This window comes from Zonotrichia albicollis, chromosome 6, assembly GCF_047830755.1.
Source record: "Zonotrichia albicollis isolate bZonAlb1 chromosome 6, bZonAlb1.hap1, whole genome shotgun sequence".
Taxonomy (NCBI): domain Eukaryota; kingdom Metazoa; phylum Chordata; class Aves; order Passeriformes; family Passerellidae; genus Zonotrichia; species Zonotrichia albicollis.
Window position 1 is genome coordinate 6,153,821 of NC_133824.1, and position 15,995 is coordinate 6,169,815.

Below are 15,995 nucleotides of genomic sequence, written 5' to 3' on the forward strand. Positions count from 1 at the left end.
AGGAACTGAGCTGGGAGGGAACACAATCCAGGGCTGGAGCATGCGTGTGTGTGCACATGTGTGTGCTCTCAGTGTACTCTGGCCAACGCCAGCTGTGCCCCTGGCTTTCCTGCTCTTCTGTCCTCAGCAAGCGTGGCAAGACATTGTCATTTGTTTGTCAAAGGGAATACTGCTACTTGATCATTTTCAATTAAGATGTGAGTAGTTGCCTGAGACACGAGCAATGACGCTAACATTCATATTTTGCTCCACTCTTTATGAACAGGAATGTGTAATTTGGGTGCAATATACAAGCGCTCCCCGGCCAGGCATCCACATTTCTGCAATCCGTAATTGTCAACAGGAATAATGAAACTGCAGAGGCTGATACTGAACCTAGAAACTGATGAATTTCCCTGTTTGCACAAGTTTAAATAGTAAAAATAATAATAACAACGATGCTGATTTGTTACTATGGATATACCCTATTTAAATAAAATAAGGTAGGATGAAGGTAGAGGGAAAAAGAACAAGAATGAATGGGTTGCTGCTCTCTTCTGATGTTCAGACACAGATTTTCATGATTCACAAGAGAGGCTGGAATGTTTCTGTCATTAGTTCAAGCTGAAGATTTCATTGCAACATTCAGAGCTTAGAGGCCTTTGTTATTTTAAACAATGTAAAGATTTCAAATCTTCTTAAAATGATCTGAGAAGGGAAAGAGAAGGAATTGGTTGAAACTTGCACTTGAAGATAGAGGAGAGATGTACCAAATTTCAGCTTGTGTGAGTTCTGAGGAATACCTGTGGAAGGAAAAGGGTTCTTTGCCCCCATCACATGCCAGCCAACTTATACATGAATCTCTCATGCAAGACTATGTTATGCATTTCTATAATGGACCAACTTTTAAAAGTACTTCTTCAGACAAAAATAGCTCTCAAGTTCTGTTGTTTTCAGGGGGTTTTCAGGGATTTTTTTTTTGGATGAATTTAGTGCTGCTTCACAAAACTCAGCTTACTGCACCAAGCAATGATGGCATTTGTTTTCCAAAGGCAAAAACAATCCTTGGATTGAAGTAGCTAGAAAAGATGTGCCAGTTTTTTTTTTTTTAAAAAAGCCTCCCCAGCAACAGCGGGTTTTGCCCATCTTCCTTCAAATATTTTTTTGTCCTAAAGCGGGTGCTGTGTGGATGCACAAATGGCATTCATGGTGGGATGGAGTACGTATAGCAGATGGAATGCTTGACTCCTTTTTGTGTTGGATGCTTGTAAAGCATGTTCCCCTCTATCTCTGCCTGTCAGCATGTGCACACAGGTGAAGGGAGTCCTTGGCAGGATGAGAGAAGGTGCTGGACAGAATTGTTATCTTTTAGAAGGAACCTCAAGTTACAAATGTGGGGGCAGGTTTGGCTCTCTCTGCAGTCCCTAAGGTCCTGCAAGTGATTTCAGTGGGGACACAACTGAATATCTGCTGTCAGAAAGTCTGATGCTTAAAAGAAGGAAAACATGGACTGATCTTGCATTTTATGTGATTTTTAAAAAGCCTCAAAATTAAAACAGTTTTTATTCTGTTCTGGCTTGCTGGTTCCATAAGGGTGTTTTGTTTGGTGTTTGGTTTGGTTTTGTGGGTTTTTTTTTTGGGTTTGGTTTTGTGGGTTTTTTCCTTTTCTGTTTTTTTTTTTTTGTTGATTTTTTTTTTTTTGAGAAGTGGCATTGTTTTGCTCTTGTTTATTTTTATTGAAAAAAAGGTGTGGGGGAAAACTCAGCCCCAGCATTTGGACTGTTATCTAGTACATTTAACACTTGGTTGGAAAGAGTTAGAAAAATGAGGGACTCTATGTTACTTGAAAAAAAAAACCCACCAAAAAGACTCAGCAAAAGAACTCACAGACCACTGACTGACGTAGAGACTCCAAGGAAGGTTCGGAATGTAAATGTTGAGAAAAATCTCATTTTCTAAATTCTCTCCTAGAAAGATCAGCAAGTCACAGCCACCAATAATAAGGGGACACCAAATGTCTTGAAAACACAGCAAAATCTTCATCCCTTTTGCCTCACTCAAAAAAGTCTTGGGAATGGGGCAGGGGATAATAGATTATCCTTTTAAGCCTTCATTTCACTGCATTCTCAAATACACCAGTGCCATGGAAAAGAAAATCAAGTGAATAAATGTTGCAATTTATATATATTTGAATAGATAACAAGAACAATTTTACTGTTTGCCATAAATGAAAACCCCACCAAATCATTCCTCTAATTGAGGTTCTGAAGCTCTGTTTATGGCTGCAAAGTGATTTGATAAAAAAAAATTACACATTTTGAGTTATTATATCACCCAGAAATTTGATGCCACTTAACTATGTAATTTTCAGAAATGATATAAAACCACTGCAGAAAAATATTCGGGGAAGCCCAAAAGACCTCTTTTTATCTGTTTTTATGAGTCTAAAATGAGAACTCGCAGAGATCCTTGCTCTGTATGTGAAGGCTGAACTGCCACCTCGGGAGCTTTATTAATATGTATGTAAATATGATCTGGTTAGATCCTGTGTTTCTGTGCCGTTTCACAAGGTGGAGCGGCTAACTAAGCTGAACAGATCAACGCCCTCTGTTTATTCCCTCCCAAGCAGCAACATTTAAAGATTCAAAGAGAATGAGGACAGCAGCCTCATTTATGCAAGATTGTCTCAAAGTTCCTTCCTTCCTTCCTTCCTTCCTTCCTTCCTTCCTTCCTTCCTTCCTTCCTTCCTTCCTTCCTTCCTTCCTTCCTTCCTTCCTTCCTTCCTTCCTTCCTTCCTTCCTTCCTTCCTTCCTTCCTTCCTTCCTTCCTTCCTTCCTTCCTTCCTTCCTTCCTTCCTTCCTCCCTCCCTCCCTCCCTCCCTCCCTCCCTCCCTCCCTCCCTCCCTCCCTCCCTTCCCCCCTCTCTTCTCTCCCCCTACCCTGCCCCAACTTCCACACCTGTATCAAGACCAATTTACCTCTGACTTAGCATAAGATTTTACATGAAAGACTGAGCAGAAACCAAAATTACATCAGACAGAATCTGCAGCTACAATTGTTCTTCCACTGAGAACTTGCTTGACCAAATGGAGAGAAAGTGGAAATGTATTAGAAATACGTCCACGTGGCACATCAAGATTGTCCTCCATGAGGATATTGGGACTTCCTCTTTACACTGATGCTGATGTTATTTATGCATCTATATCCATGCCAAATTTTAGCTAAAGACATTGCATGACTAAAAAAAAAAAAAAAAAAAGAAAAGAAAAGAAAAAAGAAAAAAAAGAAAGAGAAACCTAGAAGATTAGAAGATGAGCCTCTGTACTGAGAGTTCTTGACTCAGCATGCCTTGCTGTATACAGGATAAAATGGAATATTTGACATCAGATGAGCTTATTTTTCCCTATAAGGATGGTGTTTCTCTCTGAGAACTCAAATCCGTTACATATTGCGAAAACAGAGAATATTATTATCTTAATATAAGATATTTAGTGCAAGAGAGTGCTTTCTCTCCCCTAATTTAAAACAAGAGACCATAGTACTTTCAAAGCCAGCAAAAAGCTTGTTTTCTTGCTGCAGTTTATGCTCCCATTTTGCTTGGCCTTTTTTCCTTTCCTTTAGGCATATTTTTGTGGGGGGTTTGTGTGTTTTGCTGTTGTCTTGGGGAGCTGCTGTCCCAGGTTTGCAGGCCGGTGGCGGGGCCGGAGCTCGGGCCCATCCCCGGGACAGCGCAGGGGCGGCTCGGGGGGCTCAGCCCCGGTGCCGGCAGCACGGCCGCGCTCTCGGGACAAAGCGGGGCCGCACCGGGGCCGCCGCCGCCCGGGCAGCCCCCGGGGACCCCGGAGCCTCTCAAGGGGCGGCTGCGGCGGCTGAGGAAGAGACAGAAGCGCGGGGCCAGCTGCAGATGGAGGCAGGTCGAGGGATAGGTCAAGGTTAGAAAGAGCCTGCTATTGATCTGGCTTTGAACGCGAGACAGGGAGAGCAGAGAGACTAAAGGGGGAGCTGTGAGACAAGACATTAACAGCTTTCAGTGCTAATGATCACAAGTGCCAGACAGGGGAGGAAAGAGAAGACTGAGAAATCACTTTGGAATTTTTTTTTCCTCTGTTGGGATGTATTTTCGGAGGAGGAGGAGGAGGAGGCAGGCTGGGGGTCAGCCCCCGAAGCCTTGCCCGCAGCCGGAGAGGCGAGAGGGGACTTGCGGCGGCCCCCTGCCCCGGGCAGCCGGGGAGTCCGCCCGGTCAATCATTGCCGGCCCTTATCTCCTGCTCTCGGTGCCCACTGGAAGACACTGGTTAATCAACAGATGATGCCCAGTAACTTCCCGATAAGCCGCGCTCCCGAGGGGTGCAGCTCCCTGCAGCTCGCCCGAGAACGGCGGCGCCCGGACTTTGCACCCCGCAAGGGCCCCGCGGCGTGGCCTGGGGCCGGGCCGTGCCGAGAGCAGCAGCACAGCCACACAAAAGCCTCTGGGCCCTGCCGGCCCGAGCAGAGCGGCTTCAAAGCGGGGAGAGCCGTGAGGGCAGCTCCATCCCCGCCGATCCCTTCCCTCGGGAGCGGAGGTCAGCGAGGGGAGCCACTTCTCCCCTCCGGCTCCCCCGCCATGAGGCCGCGTCCTTCACCCCGACTCCGCAGGGCAGGAGTGGGGGCTCCCCTCGGGGCCCCGGGGTCGTGGACCTGTCCCTCCCCGCCTCTGCCACCACCACGGTCATTTTCCTTTGCAGGACCCCGCAGGACACACCAAACACACGGGGCGAACAATCGCGGCAGTTGAAGCGCCGTTAATGGCCTTGGACGCGTTTGCCGAGCGCTAGTGGAGGCGGAGGGCCGGGACCGGGCACGGAGGGCAGCGCCAGGCTGGCCCGGCGCCCCCCGGCCGGGGCTGGGTGCCCTCGGCACTGGCCGGGCCGGGCTGCGGGCTCTGGCAGCGCCGGAACGCGAGCTGCGAGCGGGCGGGCGGGCGTGGGGAGGGAGAGGCAGATTTGCTGGAGGAGGCGAGAGCGATGCTGTTTAGCCAAATTCTCCTCAAAGCTGATTAAGGGCACCGAGATGAATTCTGGTCCCCTCAAGACTCGCATGAGATTTAATACGAAAATCACTCATTTAACGTGGAAAGTAAATGACACGAGTGCGGCGCGGGTCTCCAAGTGGGCTCCGGGTACGGGCTGGTTCCTCGGTTTTCTGCTCCATCTGCCTCCGAGCCCCCAGGCCTCCCCTCTCCCCGTTCCTCTCGCCCTGGCCAGAGCCGGTGCTGAAAAGCTGTTTGCACCGAACTGTTTACTTATCGGAGGAGGAGGGAGAGAGAGAAACAATCTCAGGAGATGGGCCGGGAGAGCCGAGGTAGAGGGGAAAAAGTTGGTTTCCAAGAATCTTCCAAGTTAGGAAAGCACGCAGTTGTGGGCATTTACCTGCGTGTGAAATAGAAGGACAAGTGCACTGGGATGCAGCTCTTGGGAGCTCGGCGTCTCTCCGTTCGTGGCTGAGACTTAATTTCTCCAAGGAAAAATAGTCTCTGCCAGGATTTTAAGGGAAGGGGGGTTGGGGGCGTGGGAGAAGGTCGGAGCGTGTGTGCGTGTGCGGATCGGGTGTGCGCGCGTGTCCCGCTACCATCGCACTTCGGGTAGGGAGAGAGGAGGGGGAAAAAAATCCCTTTCCCCAGCCCACACAGATATTTGTGTTGTTGTAAAACTGTTCGAAAGAAATGCAGGGGGAACGCGCTCGCCGCCGAGGAGCTGCGGCGGCGCCTGGAGGGAAGCAAGAGCAGCCCGCGACCCCCGGGGAGCCTCCGCTCGCGGGCACGGACGGAGGGAGCGCGACCCAGCGCCGAGCCGGGGCGGCGGAGAGCGATGAGCGGCGGCGGGGCGGCGGCGCGGGCGGGCAGCGCGGCACGGGCGGGCAGCGCCGCCGCCCCCCGCACCCCCCGCGGACCCCGGCGGCCGCCCCCGGCCGAGCCGCCCCCGCTGCGGCCGGCGCCGCGCTCGGGGAAGTTTGGCCCGGCGTGAGGATGCGGATTTATTCCTTCCCCCCCGTGTTTCCCTGGCCGCCGGCGCTGGAAGCGGCAGCGCACAAAGCCCGGAGCGGCGGCGAGCCCTGCGTGTGCCGGAGTTGGTGTGTGTGCGGTGTGTGTGCGTGTGCGGTGTGTGCGGTGTGTGCGAGTGGCGTTTCTTGTTCTCTTGCAGGGTACAATGTTAAAAAGCCACCGCTAGTCGCCCCCAGTGCTCCTACTCTCTGGGTCTTTTTGTCTCTAGTGCAGATTAAACGTCACGTCCGCACTTGAACTTGAATTTTATCCCATTGTACAGAGGCAGCCCCAGCCATAGAGAGACAGAGCGCTCCCAGAGAACCAGGACTCCGCCATCTTCACATTGCAATATATAATAGTAATAGCCAGCACCAGCCCAGCTGCACTGGGGGCTTCCTTCCTTCCAGTCCCAGTGCCAGGCGAGGGGGGAAGAGTGCAAAGTGGTGCAGGAGCACTGGCAATCCAAAAGCACCAGGGCAAAGCAGTGCCACTTGAACTGGGAAAGAGGAGACACAGTTTCGGCTACCCCTTTTCAAAAAATTCTCTCTATATATCTACCCAGCAAGGGTCAATCTCTGAGAAACAATTTTTTTGGCGATTTTTTTTTTTTTTTTGAGTGGGGGCTATCCCAATTTTAGTACTTTTCTTCTTTTTTACTACAGTTTTTTTTTAATTTTGATTTTTTTTCTTTTTTCCTTTTTCCTTTTTTTTTTTTTTTTTTACCCTCTTGGTGGAAAAGCGCACTTGCTAATTTGCCAAGCACTCTGGAAAGAGGGAAACAGAAAAGTGTCACTGGCGGTGCATATCCTCCTAAGTTCAAGAAGAGATCTGGAAGTCCAAGTGGCAGAAGCAGTGGAGAAAAGACACTGTGTGAAAGAGAAAGAGAGCGAGAAAGAGCTTTTCCTGATGATGATGATGATGATTTTTAATTGAGAGGGAATCCCAACCAGTGCACCACAGCAGCAACAAAAAGGAGGCGGTTTTTTTTCGTTTTTGATTTTTTTGAAAGAAGAACTCGATAAAGAAGAAGAAGAATAAAGAGGGGACAAAAAAGAGGAGGAGGATCGGCCCCCCAACACATCCCCCCAAACCAGTGCAGCTCTCCAGGCGATGCCAGTGTAAATGCCAGGGCAATGTCCCGTCGCAAGCAGGGAAACCCGCAGCACTTGTCACAAAGAGAGATTATCACACGTAAGTTTGAACTTGGAACCAGACCGAGCCGAAATCGAGAAGCAAAATTAGGGAAGGGGAGGAAGCGGTTGGGGAGGGGGGGTGTGTGTGGGGGGGAAACTCCAGGAGCAACCAAAGCTGGTAAATGACTTCAGAGAGAGGGAGAGGAGAAAGGAATTAAAGCGGGGAGGGGGGTGTGCGGCTGGGGGGGATGGGCTGGGGGTGGAGGGGGGGAGAAGCCCGAAGTTTGCCGTGCGTTTTTGCAGCGGTGCGGAGGTGAGGCGGCCGGGCGGGCGTGAGGGCAGGCGGCGTGCGGCGGGGAAGGAGCGGCCGGCGGGCCGGGCGCGGCGCGGGGCTCTCCGGGCAGCGGCTGCGAGCGCGGGGGGCGCGGAGCGGGCAGGGCGCTGCTCCGGGCCGGGCCGGGCCGGGCCGCCCCGCCGGGGCTCCGCTCCTCGTGCACCGCTCCGGGGGCAGCGCGGGGCGGTGGGAAAAGTTGGCCGAGAGCCTCGCCTCGGCGTGACAGCCGCGGAGGGTGGGGGAGGAGGATCAAGGTGGGCAGCGAGGGAGGGAGACGCGGAACGGCCGGGGGGACTTAGCGGGAAGCACATGGAGACGCCGGGCCGGCGGCGGCGGGGCCGAGCCCCCCGGCACCGCAGCGCGGGGCAGGTAGACGGCCAGCTGCGCCCTGCTCGCCCCAGGTGCAGCGCCGGCGGGGGAAAAGCGCTCTAAGAAGCGCGGGGCAAAGCAGAACCAGCTCGGCTGGGGCTAGAGGCAGGGCAGGGGCTGCGAGGGGCCGGCTGCGGGCCGGAGTGTCCGTCGGTGGCGGGGGGCGCGGGGAAAGCCGAGGCGGGCACCGGGGATGCAGTGCACGAAATGCGGGTCGGGCAGCGGCAGGAGCTCGCTTGCGGGGCAGGAGTGGAGGCTGCACTTTGCTGAAGCTCCCATTGTAAGTGAAAATACACACATATACTCCCACCCGCCGCCCCCCCCCCCCCAAAAAAAAAGGGAAGGAAAAAATAGAGCGGGGGGGGGGGAGGGAAAGAGGCATCCCCCCTCCCCCCAGCGCCAGAATCCCCCTCCTCCCCGTTCCCACCCCTACAGCTCCGGGAGAGGGACGAGTGCCTGCAGGCAGAGTAGGGGGCAGGTCCCCGAGCGGGAGCCCCGCTCCGCCGCTCCCGTCCCCGGGGGCCTGTGCCGAGCGGCGGGGGGGGAAGTGTGGGGCGCCTCCCGGGGCGAGCGGCCCCCAGCGCCCCGCGCTGCTCCGCCGCCTCCGGGCACGGCGAAGGGGGAGGTCAGGGGGGTCCCCATGTCCCCCCTATAGCAAAGGACAAGTTTGGGGGGTGGTAAAAAACCGCCCGGCGAGCCCGGCCGGACCCCGGCCCCCCCCGGTCCGCAGGACGAGTCCGCAAGTTGTTGTGCTGCGGGGGGCGGCGGCTCGCACGGAGCCAGCCCGGGGCTGAGCCTGAGCCGCGGCGGATCCGAATATTTATGTTGAGATTTTAAAAAATTTAAATAAATAAATAAAATATTTCCCCGGCTTCTCTCCCCTCCCCTGAAAGCCAAGAATAGGAGCCATCTGCCAGGAGCATTTGGTGCTTGCGAGCTCCTCTCTTTCTTTGTTACCGGTGATAAATTTCTGTTTGTAAGATTTCCTTGGGAATCGAGATATATATGTGTGTATAATTTTTCCACCTCCATTGGGATTTTCTTTTCATAGCGGAGGGCTGTTGGGGGACGGTTTGAGTTCTGAAATATAAAATTCTTTCGCTGTTTCTGTATTTTTTTTCATATATATATATATATATATATATAAATATATACATTCATACATATGTGTATATATATAATATGTATTTTTAAATGTGCGTCTTTATTTTCTAAAAAGTACCCCTCACCCCACCTCCAGCCCATCAGCTGGTGGAACCTTGATGAAGATGCATCTGGTACTCAGCTTTTTCTGGGGGGGTTGTTTTTAATTCATTGTTATTTTGGAACCAGATTTGCATCACCATAAAAGGTGGATTCCCCCCTTCCTCAACTTCCTCCCCTTCATTAATTGCATTTTTGATTTTAACCATCCAGTCTGGAAAATGTCTTATCCTTTTTGTTGATGCCTTCTTATTTTGCCCTCCTTTCTGTTTTTAAATTCTTTTTAAAAGAAAAAGCATCAACAGCCACCTAAATCGCCCAGTGTAATTTCTCCCACTTGTTTTCTGTCTCACTTGCGAGGAGATGTGGGGTGTTGAAAGAGGGTGTGCGGAAAATCTGTTTTGTTGTGCACGTCTGAATTTGTTTCAATGGGTGAAACATTTCTTTTCTCGCCGCTGTTGCTGCTGGGGAGGGGGGGAAGGGGGGTGGAGAAGAGAGTCAGGTAGGTCTGTTATTCCAATTTGATCTCCTTTTCCGATCGCTTTACTTGAAGGTAAATAATGAGGCAGGAGAGTATTCAAAGGTGCCGAGGAGCTGCGCGTACAATGGGTTTAGCGGGAAGGCTGGGGGAGGAATGGAGAGCAGAGCAGTACGAGCTTCCCTCCCTCCCCTCCTGTATTTATCTATCTCTCCATCCCGAGGAAGCTGGCGGAGAAATCAGGCTGCATACTGAACAGAGGCAGGAAAAACCGAAGGTATCCAGGGGAAGGAGGTGGTGGGAGGCGGGGGGGAGCTGCAGCGTGGGGCTGGGGCTGGGGAGCAGGAGCAGGAGCAGGAGCGCAGGCATTTCAGCATTTCAGCATTTCAGCGCACAGGTCTGAGCCTCAGCTGCAGCCTTGCACGAGAGGGGGTCGCAGCCTCTGCACTCCTTGGCAAGTGTCATTCATGGGGGAAAAGCAGCCAGGCTGTGTCCTCTCTAAAGGGGAGTTTGGAAAGTAGTGGGCAAACAGAATAGGGAACCAAAGCACTTACAAGAGAGTCAAGCCCAAGCCAAGCCCCCAAAGCCAGGATGAAGTGATACTGTTTTCAGAAATCTTGTTTTTATGTCGTGTTTAGCTTGGGCTCTTTTTGCCCTGTCTCCCTTTTTAGCATCTGTAAGGGGAGCTGCATTTCAGGATGGATTGGAGGTCTGTGCCAGGCAAGGAAAGATGGGGAGAGAGACAGAGAGAGGGAAGGGCTTTCTGACATTGTTCAGCTGGAGTTTATTTGGTTGCCTCCACTTGGTGTTTGGAGAAACGTTTATGTCCTGAGTGTAAGACAAACAAACTCAAAAAGGAGAGAAAGTGCAATGTTGCTGTGCTCCAGAGTTGCAGCATCTCATTAGCACAGTGGTCTTTGAGGCTGCAAAACAGAGTGGCCTGCCTGTGTTTGCCAGGCTCACCCAGGCAGCCTTGTAACTGTGTGTGAGCAGGACAAAAGAAAGAGGTGAAACACATGGAGAGGGAAAAGCAAATCTGCACCTTTCTCCACTGCTGGTGGACAGAGCAAACTTGGCAGCCAGGCTCATTTAAATGGGTGGACAATGCAAAAGAGCTGATTATGTACAGGAGAGGAGGCTGAAGTGTTGAGCTGCTCTGTGCAAAGACATGTTATTTTGGTTCTGTTCAAATTGCTGATTTTCCAGCTTAAGATCTTCCATTTTTAACTTAAGAAATCTGTTTTCAAACTAGCCCTGCATTTTGCATTTGAAGGAAATGTGAAAGGCAAGAGCATGTGAAAAGCTCGCTGGTAGCAGTTTTGCAGAAGGCGGCAAAGCTGGAACATTTCTCTAGAGCAGCAGCAAAGATTGAGAGGGAAAGGCACAGAAAAATCATACAATTCCAGGCAGAGAACCAGGTTTCCCAAGACAGGTCTTCAGTACCTGGTCAACAGGTTTCCTAGGAAGAGCAATAATTTCCTGTATCACTTTGTTTTGTACGTAGTCATTAAAAATCATGACAAAAACCCCTATGATTTTTTGCATGTCAAAGTTTTGCAAATTGCTCCAAGGAGTTTCTCTTAAAATGCATTTAGATTTAGTGCAATTAACGCACTTTCCCTGCAGAACAAAACCCTCACCAATGTAATCAACTCTAATACAAAGGGAATGTAAGCTGTGACTGAAGAATTAGAGAGGAAATTACTATTATTTTAAGGATGGATGACTTTTTCATAATACCTGCATGGCTGTGCACAGAAAAGCACAGCATTTTAAAAGGCATCTCATGTGTTTACTTTAAATAGGACAGGGGAAAATAAAGGTTGTATGCTGTCGACTTCCAGGTTGTCTTTCATTTGAATATATTTGTATTGGACTTACAAAATAAGTCAAAAGAATACTGGCACATTTTCATAGTTTATGTTCTTTAAAAATATTTTTTAAAACTGCTGCAGAGTAACTAGGTTGTGCCTGTGGGTTTTCTGCCCTTTTCGATTGGTGTGTCCGGTGGCTTAAATAGATATACAGTGGGTGAGAAAACATTTTGCAGTTTTTTTTCTGGTCGGCAGATGCAGAGCATATTTTGTCAGGCTTATTTAAATACGGAGAAATAAAACTCTTCAAGATTCCACAAACTGGCCGCCTTTAATAGAAATGGTGGGAGCCCTTGTTTTGCACAAAATGCTCGTTTCTCTGCAGAACAAAGGGTTGTCTTGTGGCATATTTGGCAATAATTATGACTTAGAGAAGTGTGCGCTCAAAGAAGTAGTACAAATTTTTGGTATCATTTATAGACTCTGCTTGACTTCAGCTGCCCATCCCAGGGCTGAGCTGGCTGCGAGCAAACCTCTCTTGCTTCCAAAACGCCTCGTATACTGTATTCAGCTCGTCTCCCGCATTTCCTACCTGGATCCCTTTGCCCTTTGTGTTGTTTGTTGATGGAAAACACTTTCCAAAATAAACTTCGGCGGCTGCCGGAGCCTGCCGCGCGTCCCGGCCGCCAGTGGCGGGGCTTGGCGACTAGGGGGAGCTCCCAGCCCGTGCGATGGCCGCGATGGCCGCGCCGCGGGACGCGCGGGATGCGCCGCCGAGCCCGCACCGCCGCCCGCCGCGCTCCCGGCGCGCCCGCCGTAAAGTTGTGCTATTGATTTCCGTGCCGAGATCTAGCCGAGAGAGGCTGACAGCGAGACGAGTCTGTTTTTTAACTAAATCGCGGCTGATTAATTGACTCGGGCGGACAGGGGTTTTAGTTAAAATTAGTTTTTAACGGTGCTTTTTATTGTCAACAGACAGTGTTTAAATTCTCAATTTTGTTGTTGTCAGATAGTGATGGGGGTAATGATACCTGCACATGAGTGAGTTCCTGCCTGGTGGGGAGTGGGGGGAACCCAGGGAGATCTGTATGTTTGTTCCAGTGGATGTGAAAACACAGAGTGAAGAAGCTGGAGTTGTAGGGCAAGATGTGTGCAGCAACAAAGCAGGCACACATATACAGAAATTGGCTTCTATTACATATCAGAAAGCCACATGTACTTCTGCAGAGAGGATTTGATATGAGACAGTTTAACGTACTTTGATCCTTAGAGCAAACTATCGGTAGTTCCTGCAAAAGAAAATAAGCATTCTTTCTTTTCTAGAGGAATAAACACAAAATCACATCTGTCACGTAGAAGTTGCTGCTGAGCAGCTCACGGGTTTCTCCGACGGGCTCGTGCTGTTCTCTGCTGCAGTCGGCTTGCGTGTCGTGGGCAGACTTTAGCAGGACATTTTCCTGCCCAAATGTATAATTTAGTGGCGTGTACACGGGGAACTTTGGATATGTGTTTCACTCATCCTGAGAACTCCATCGAGTTACAGCACTATTAACACAGGAGAAGCGTCTTCTTACTTTTAGGGTGCAATATGTGCATGGAGGTTATCCTATGACAGGAAAGTGCGCTTTATTCTAACCTTCAAGAGAAGTAAATTAGGTCAGACAAAGGATCAGGGCTGTCATCAGCTGTACAGAAACCCTTCACTCTTGGGTAGAGAGGACCAGTAATTTATCTGATGATTTCTCTACTTCATTTAATGTTTGAATTGAGGTAGTTGGAAGCGTATAGACAGCAGCCAGCTCATTTGACAGACTGGTTAGCTGTACAGCACAGTGCCTGGGCCGTTGCTGATGCTTAGTGTTGCACAGCCATGGGGAAAACCTTCCCTCCTCCCCTCCCAAAACCTCAGACTTCACTTACTGTGGCTTTCCTTCCATTGCATGATTGTTAACTTTTATCAAGAGAAACAACTATCCCTCTCCCCTCCTCCCTTTCCTCTACCCACCAAGTGCACACACACACACACACGCTCCCCTTCCTCTCGCTCCCTCCTCTGCCTCGCACCCTTCCCACTCCCTCAGGTCGAAGCCTGGTGGAAAAGCCTCCCTGCGGAGACCTGTTACCCCAAAATGGCTCTCAGCCTCCTCGCCAGAGCATTTCCTACTCTTTGGTTGCAGTTTGGTTTCTCTAGGGTTGCAGTGCAGCTGTTGGTTGAATTTAGCCTCCCTTCAGTGCCGTCCAGAGAAAGCATGTGGAAAAATAAAGAGTGACTGGGGTTTACCCACATGCTTTAAAGTTAGCAATTCCACTGAAGCACTTGGTGAAGCATCAGCATCGTCTGTAGATGGATTTATATGTATGTATCTTTTTAATGAGGGAGGGAAAAGGCATCAATAACTGCGTGCATTGATAAATGCATGATTCATTCAGCTGCTTGTACTATAGCACCTTCCTCCTCGGTGTTTATTTACTTTTTTAAAATGTATCTGGGCAGGCTGCACACCATTTCTCGGCACTCAGCTGCAGCCTCAGAGGCTCCTGAACATCAGTTAAATTTTCTTGCTGTCTGCCCTGCTTCTCAAAAAGCTGTTGCTTGCTCAGTGCTGTAGACCCTTGCTGGAGCTTTAAGTAGCAGCTTATTTCTTTGCTTTTCTTTTTTTTTTCTTTGCTTTTCTTTTTTTTTCTTTTTCTTTTTTTTCAAAGGATATATAAAAAATGCCTAAAGCAGGCTATTCGAAAACAAATTAAAGTAGAGGGACACACTTCATGCATTGCAGGCACGCGCCAGTAGAAGGGGGTTAGAAGAATATAATCATTTTACTGGCAAAAGTGACACCAGATCGGGGATTTGATTAATGGTGCAGCATTCACAGGGACTTAGTTCTGTATTTTTGACATATGCAAGTCTTTTGTGTAGTTGCCTCAGTGCAAGAAATTCCGTTTTGTTTTTTTCCTGGAGCAGCTGATAATTTGTATGTGTGCTGGATATGCCCAAGGTACTTTCCAAAGACTAAGCACTAGACAGCACAGTACAAAAAAGGAATCCAAAGTTAAGGGAGAGGAAAAAAACATACTGGTTTACTTAACTTTTTTATGACCCCTTTTACTAAGCCACTGGAAGAAGCCATAAATTTGCTGAATGTTATAATGAGTATGCTTCAATGAAAGTAAAAAAAAAAAGGCTTAAGAAAATCGTATATGAGCAACAGTGTGCCATAAACAATTGAAAAATGCAGTCTCTTTTGAGTCTGATATTTAAGAAAAGAACAGATCTGTTGTGTGTTTAATACATGCTCAGAACTAATTACTTAATTTTGATCATGCCTTTTAAATCCTTGGGTAAGAATCTCTGCTTCCAGTATTCTTTTCTATGCCAGTTGAAAGCCTGTACCCAAATACCGCTCCTTCTCCTTTTGTGGCACCCAGCACTCCTTTCTCTCCTTGGTTGTCGTTTAGTTTTAAATAAAACAAATGTATTCACTGGGGAACAAAGAGTGCTTTTATATCACATCATCACATCCCATTTTATCTGCAGAGATTTACAGCTTCTGCAGTCTATAGAAGAGCCTATATATTTTCTGCTTTCAAAAGCAGTAAATATTTTTTTATGAATGTATCGTTTACTTAAGAGATACACTACTCTCTTCCGTAACACAGTACATAGTTTCTGAAGAAATAACATCTGACAAGTGTTGGAGATTTGTGCAGATTCTTGTCTTTTGTCCTATTTGTGTTCTGGCGTGGTTATTATGTCATTTTCCTCCTTCTTTTCCCTAAATCCTGATGTGTTGAGTGTCTCTTTGTGGCAACGCTTGTGGTTGTTCTGCCTCAGGTGTGTAGGGTTAAACTGCTGTGAGGGTTAAACTGCTTTCTGAGAGATTCGGCTTTCTTCAGAAGGTGTCTGAGGTAGCAGTGCTGCAGCACATCCTTCCCCTCGCAGCCCTCTGCGGGTGCCGAAGCCTTGGAGTGGCCGGGTCATGTCGTGCACCCTCCGAGCCCCGCCGGTGCCGGTGCGGTGCCGAGGGGCGGCCTCTCCATCCCGCCCCGGGCCCCGCACCTGCCGCGCTCCGCTGCCGCCCGCACCTGGCGCCGGGGACGGGACGGGACCGCGGCTCTGCGGCCGCAGCGGGGCCGCGCTCGCACGGCACGGAGTGGCACAGCCTCGCCCGCCGCTGCTCCGCTGCCTTTGTGCACTCTGCACACATGCCGGAGAAGTGAGGCACCGTGCGGTCCCCTGTGTTTTGGGGGCTTCTCCATCGAGTTGTCTCTTTCGGCAAACTCAGCCTCAGATTTGTATTTAGGAAAAAAACCTAAATACCACAAACAACTGCTTTGCAGTCTTCAGAAAAATTAAAAACTGGTGTCCGATAAGCGGTGCCTGGTACCACTGAGTGTGATGTTGCTGGTGCAATATGTAGGCGTAATCTCAACTGTGCACCTTGTGGCTGCAGGGAGCTGCTGGGATGCTCTGGAAGAAGGTTATTGATAAACTTCGACGGCAAAGAGCCGTGCTGCCCGCTCTGAGCAGCGTTAGTCTTTGTGCAGCAAGGATCCTGACACCGATCTCGGTGATAACCCAGCCTGAGAGCGTGTGATTCGAGCTACTTTCCGTTAAGCATGTTGATGTTACAGTAAATGTGACATGTGGGTGTTGATTGAAGGGA

At 49.7% G+C, this 15,995-nt stretch overlaps 1 protein-coding gene across 12 annotated transcripts in view; it reads left to right on the forward strand.

Annotated features, from left to right (window-relative positions):
* The first annotated feature begins 6,699 nt into the window (after window positions 1-6,699).
* Window positions 6,700-15,995, forward strand: part of BCL11B (BCL11 transcription factor B) — a 95,967-nt gene continuing 86,671 nt past the window's right edge. For 3 of the 12 annotated variants that reach the window (XM_074542379.1, XM_026791145.2, XM_014264539.3), the window contains exon 1: window positions 6,700-7,191. In XM_074542379.1, the coding sequence (XP_074398480.1) occupies window positions 7,134-7,191 (58 nt within the window). In that variant the 5' untranslated portion in view covers window positions 6,700-7,133. The other 9 variants (XM_026791148.2, XM_014264540.3, XM_026791147.2 and 6 more) reach the window with 7 other exon arrangements.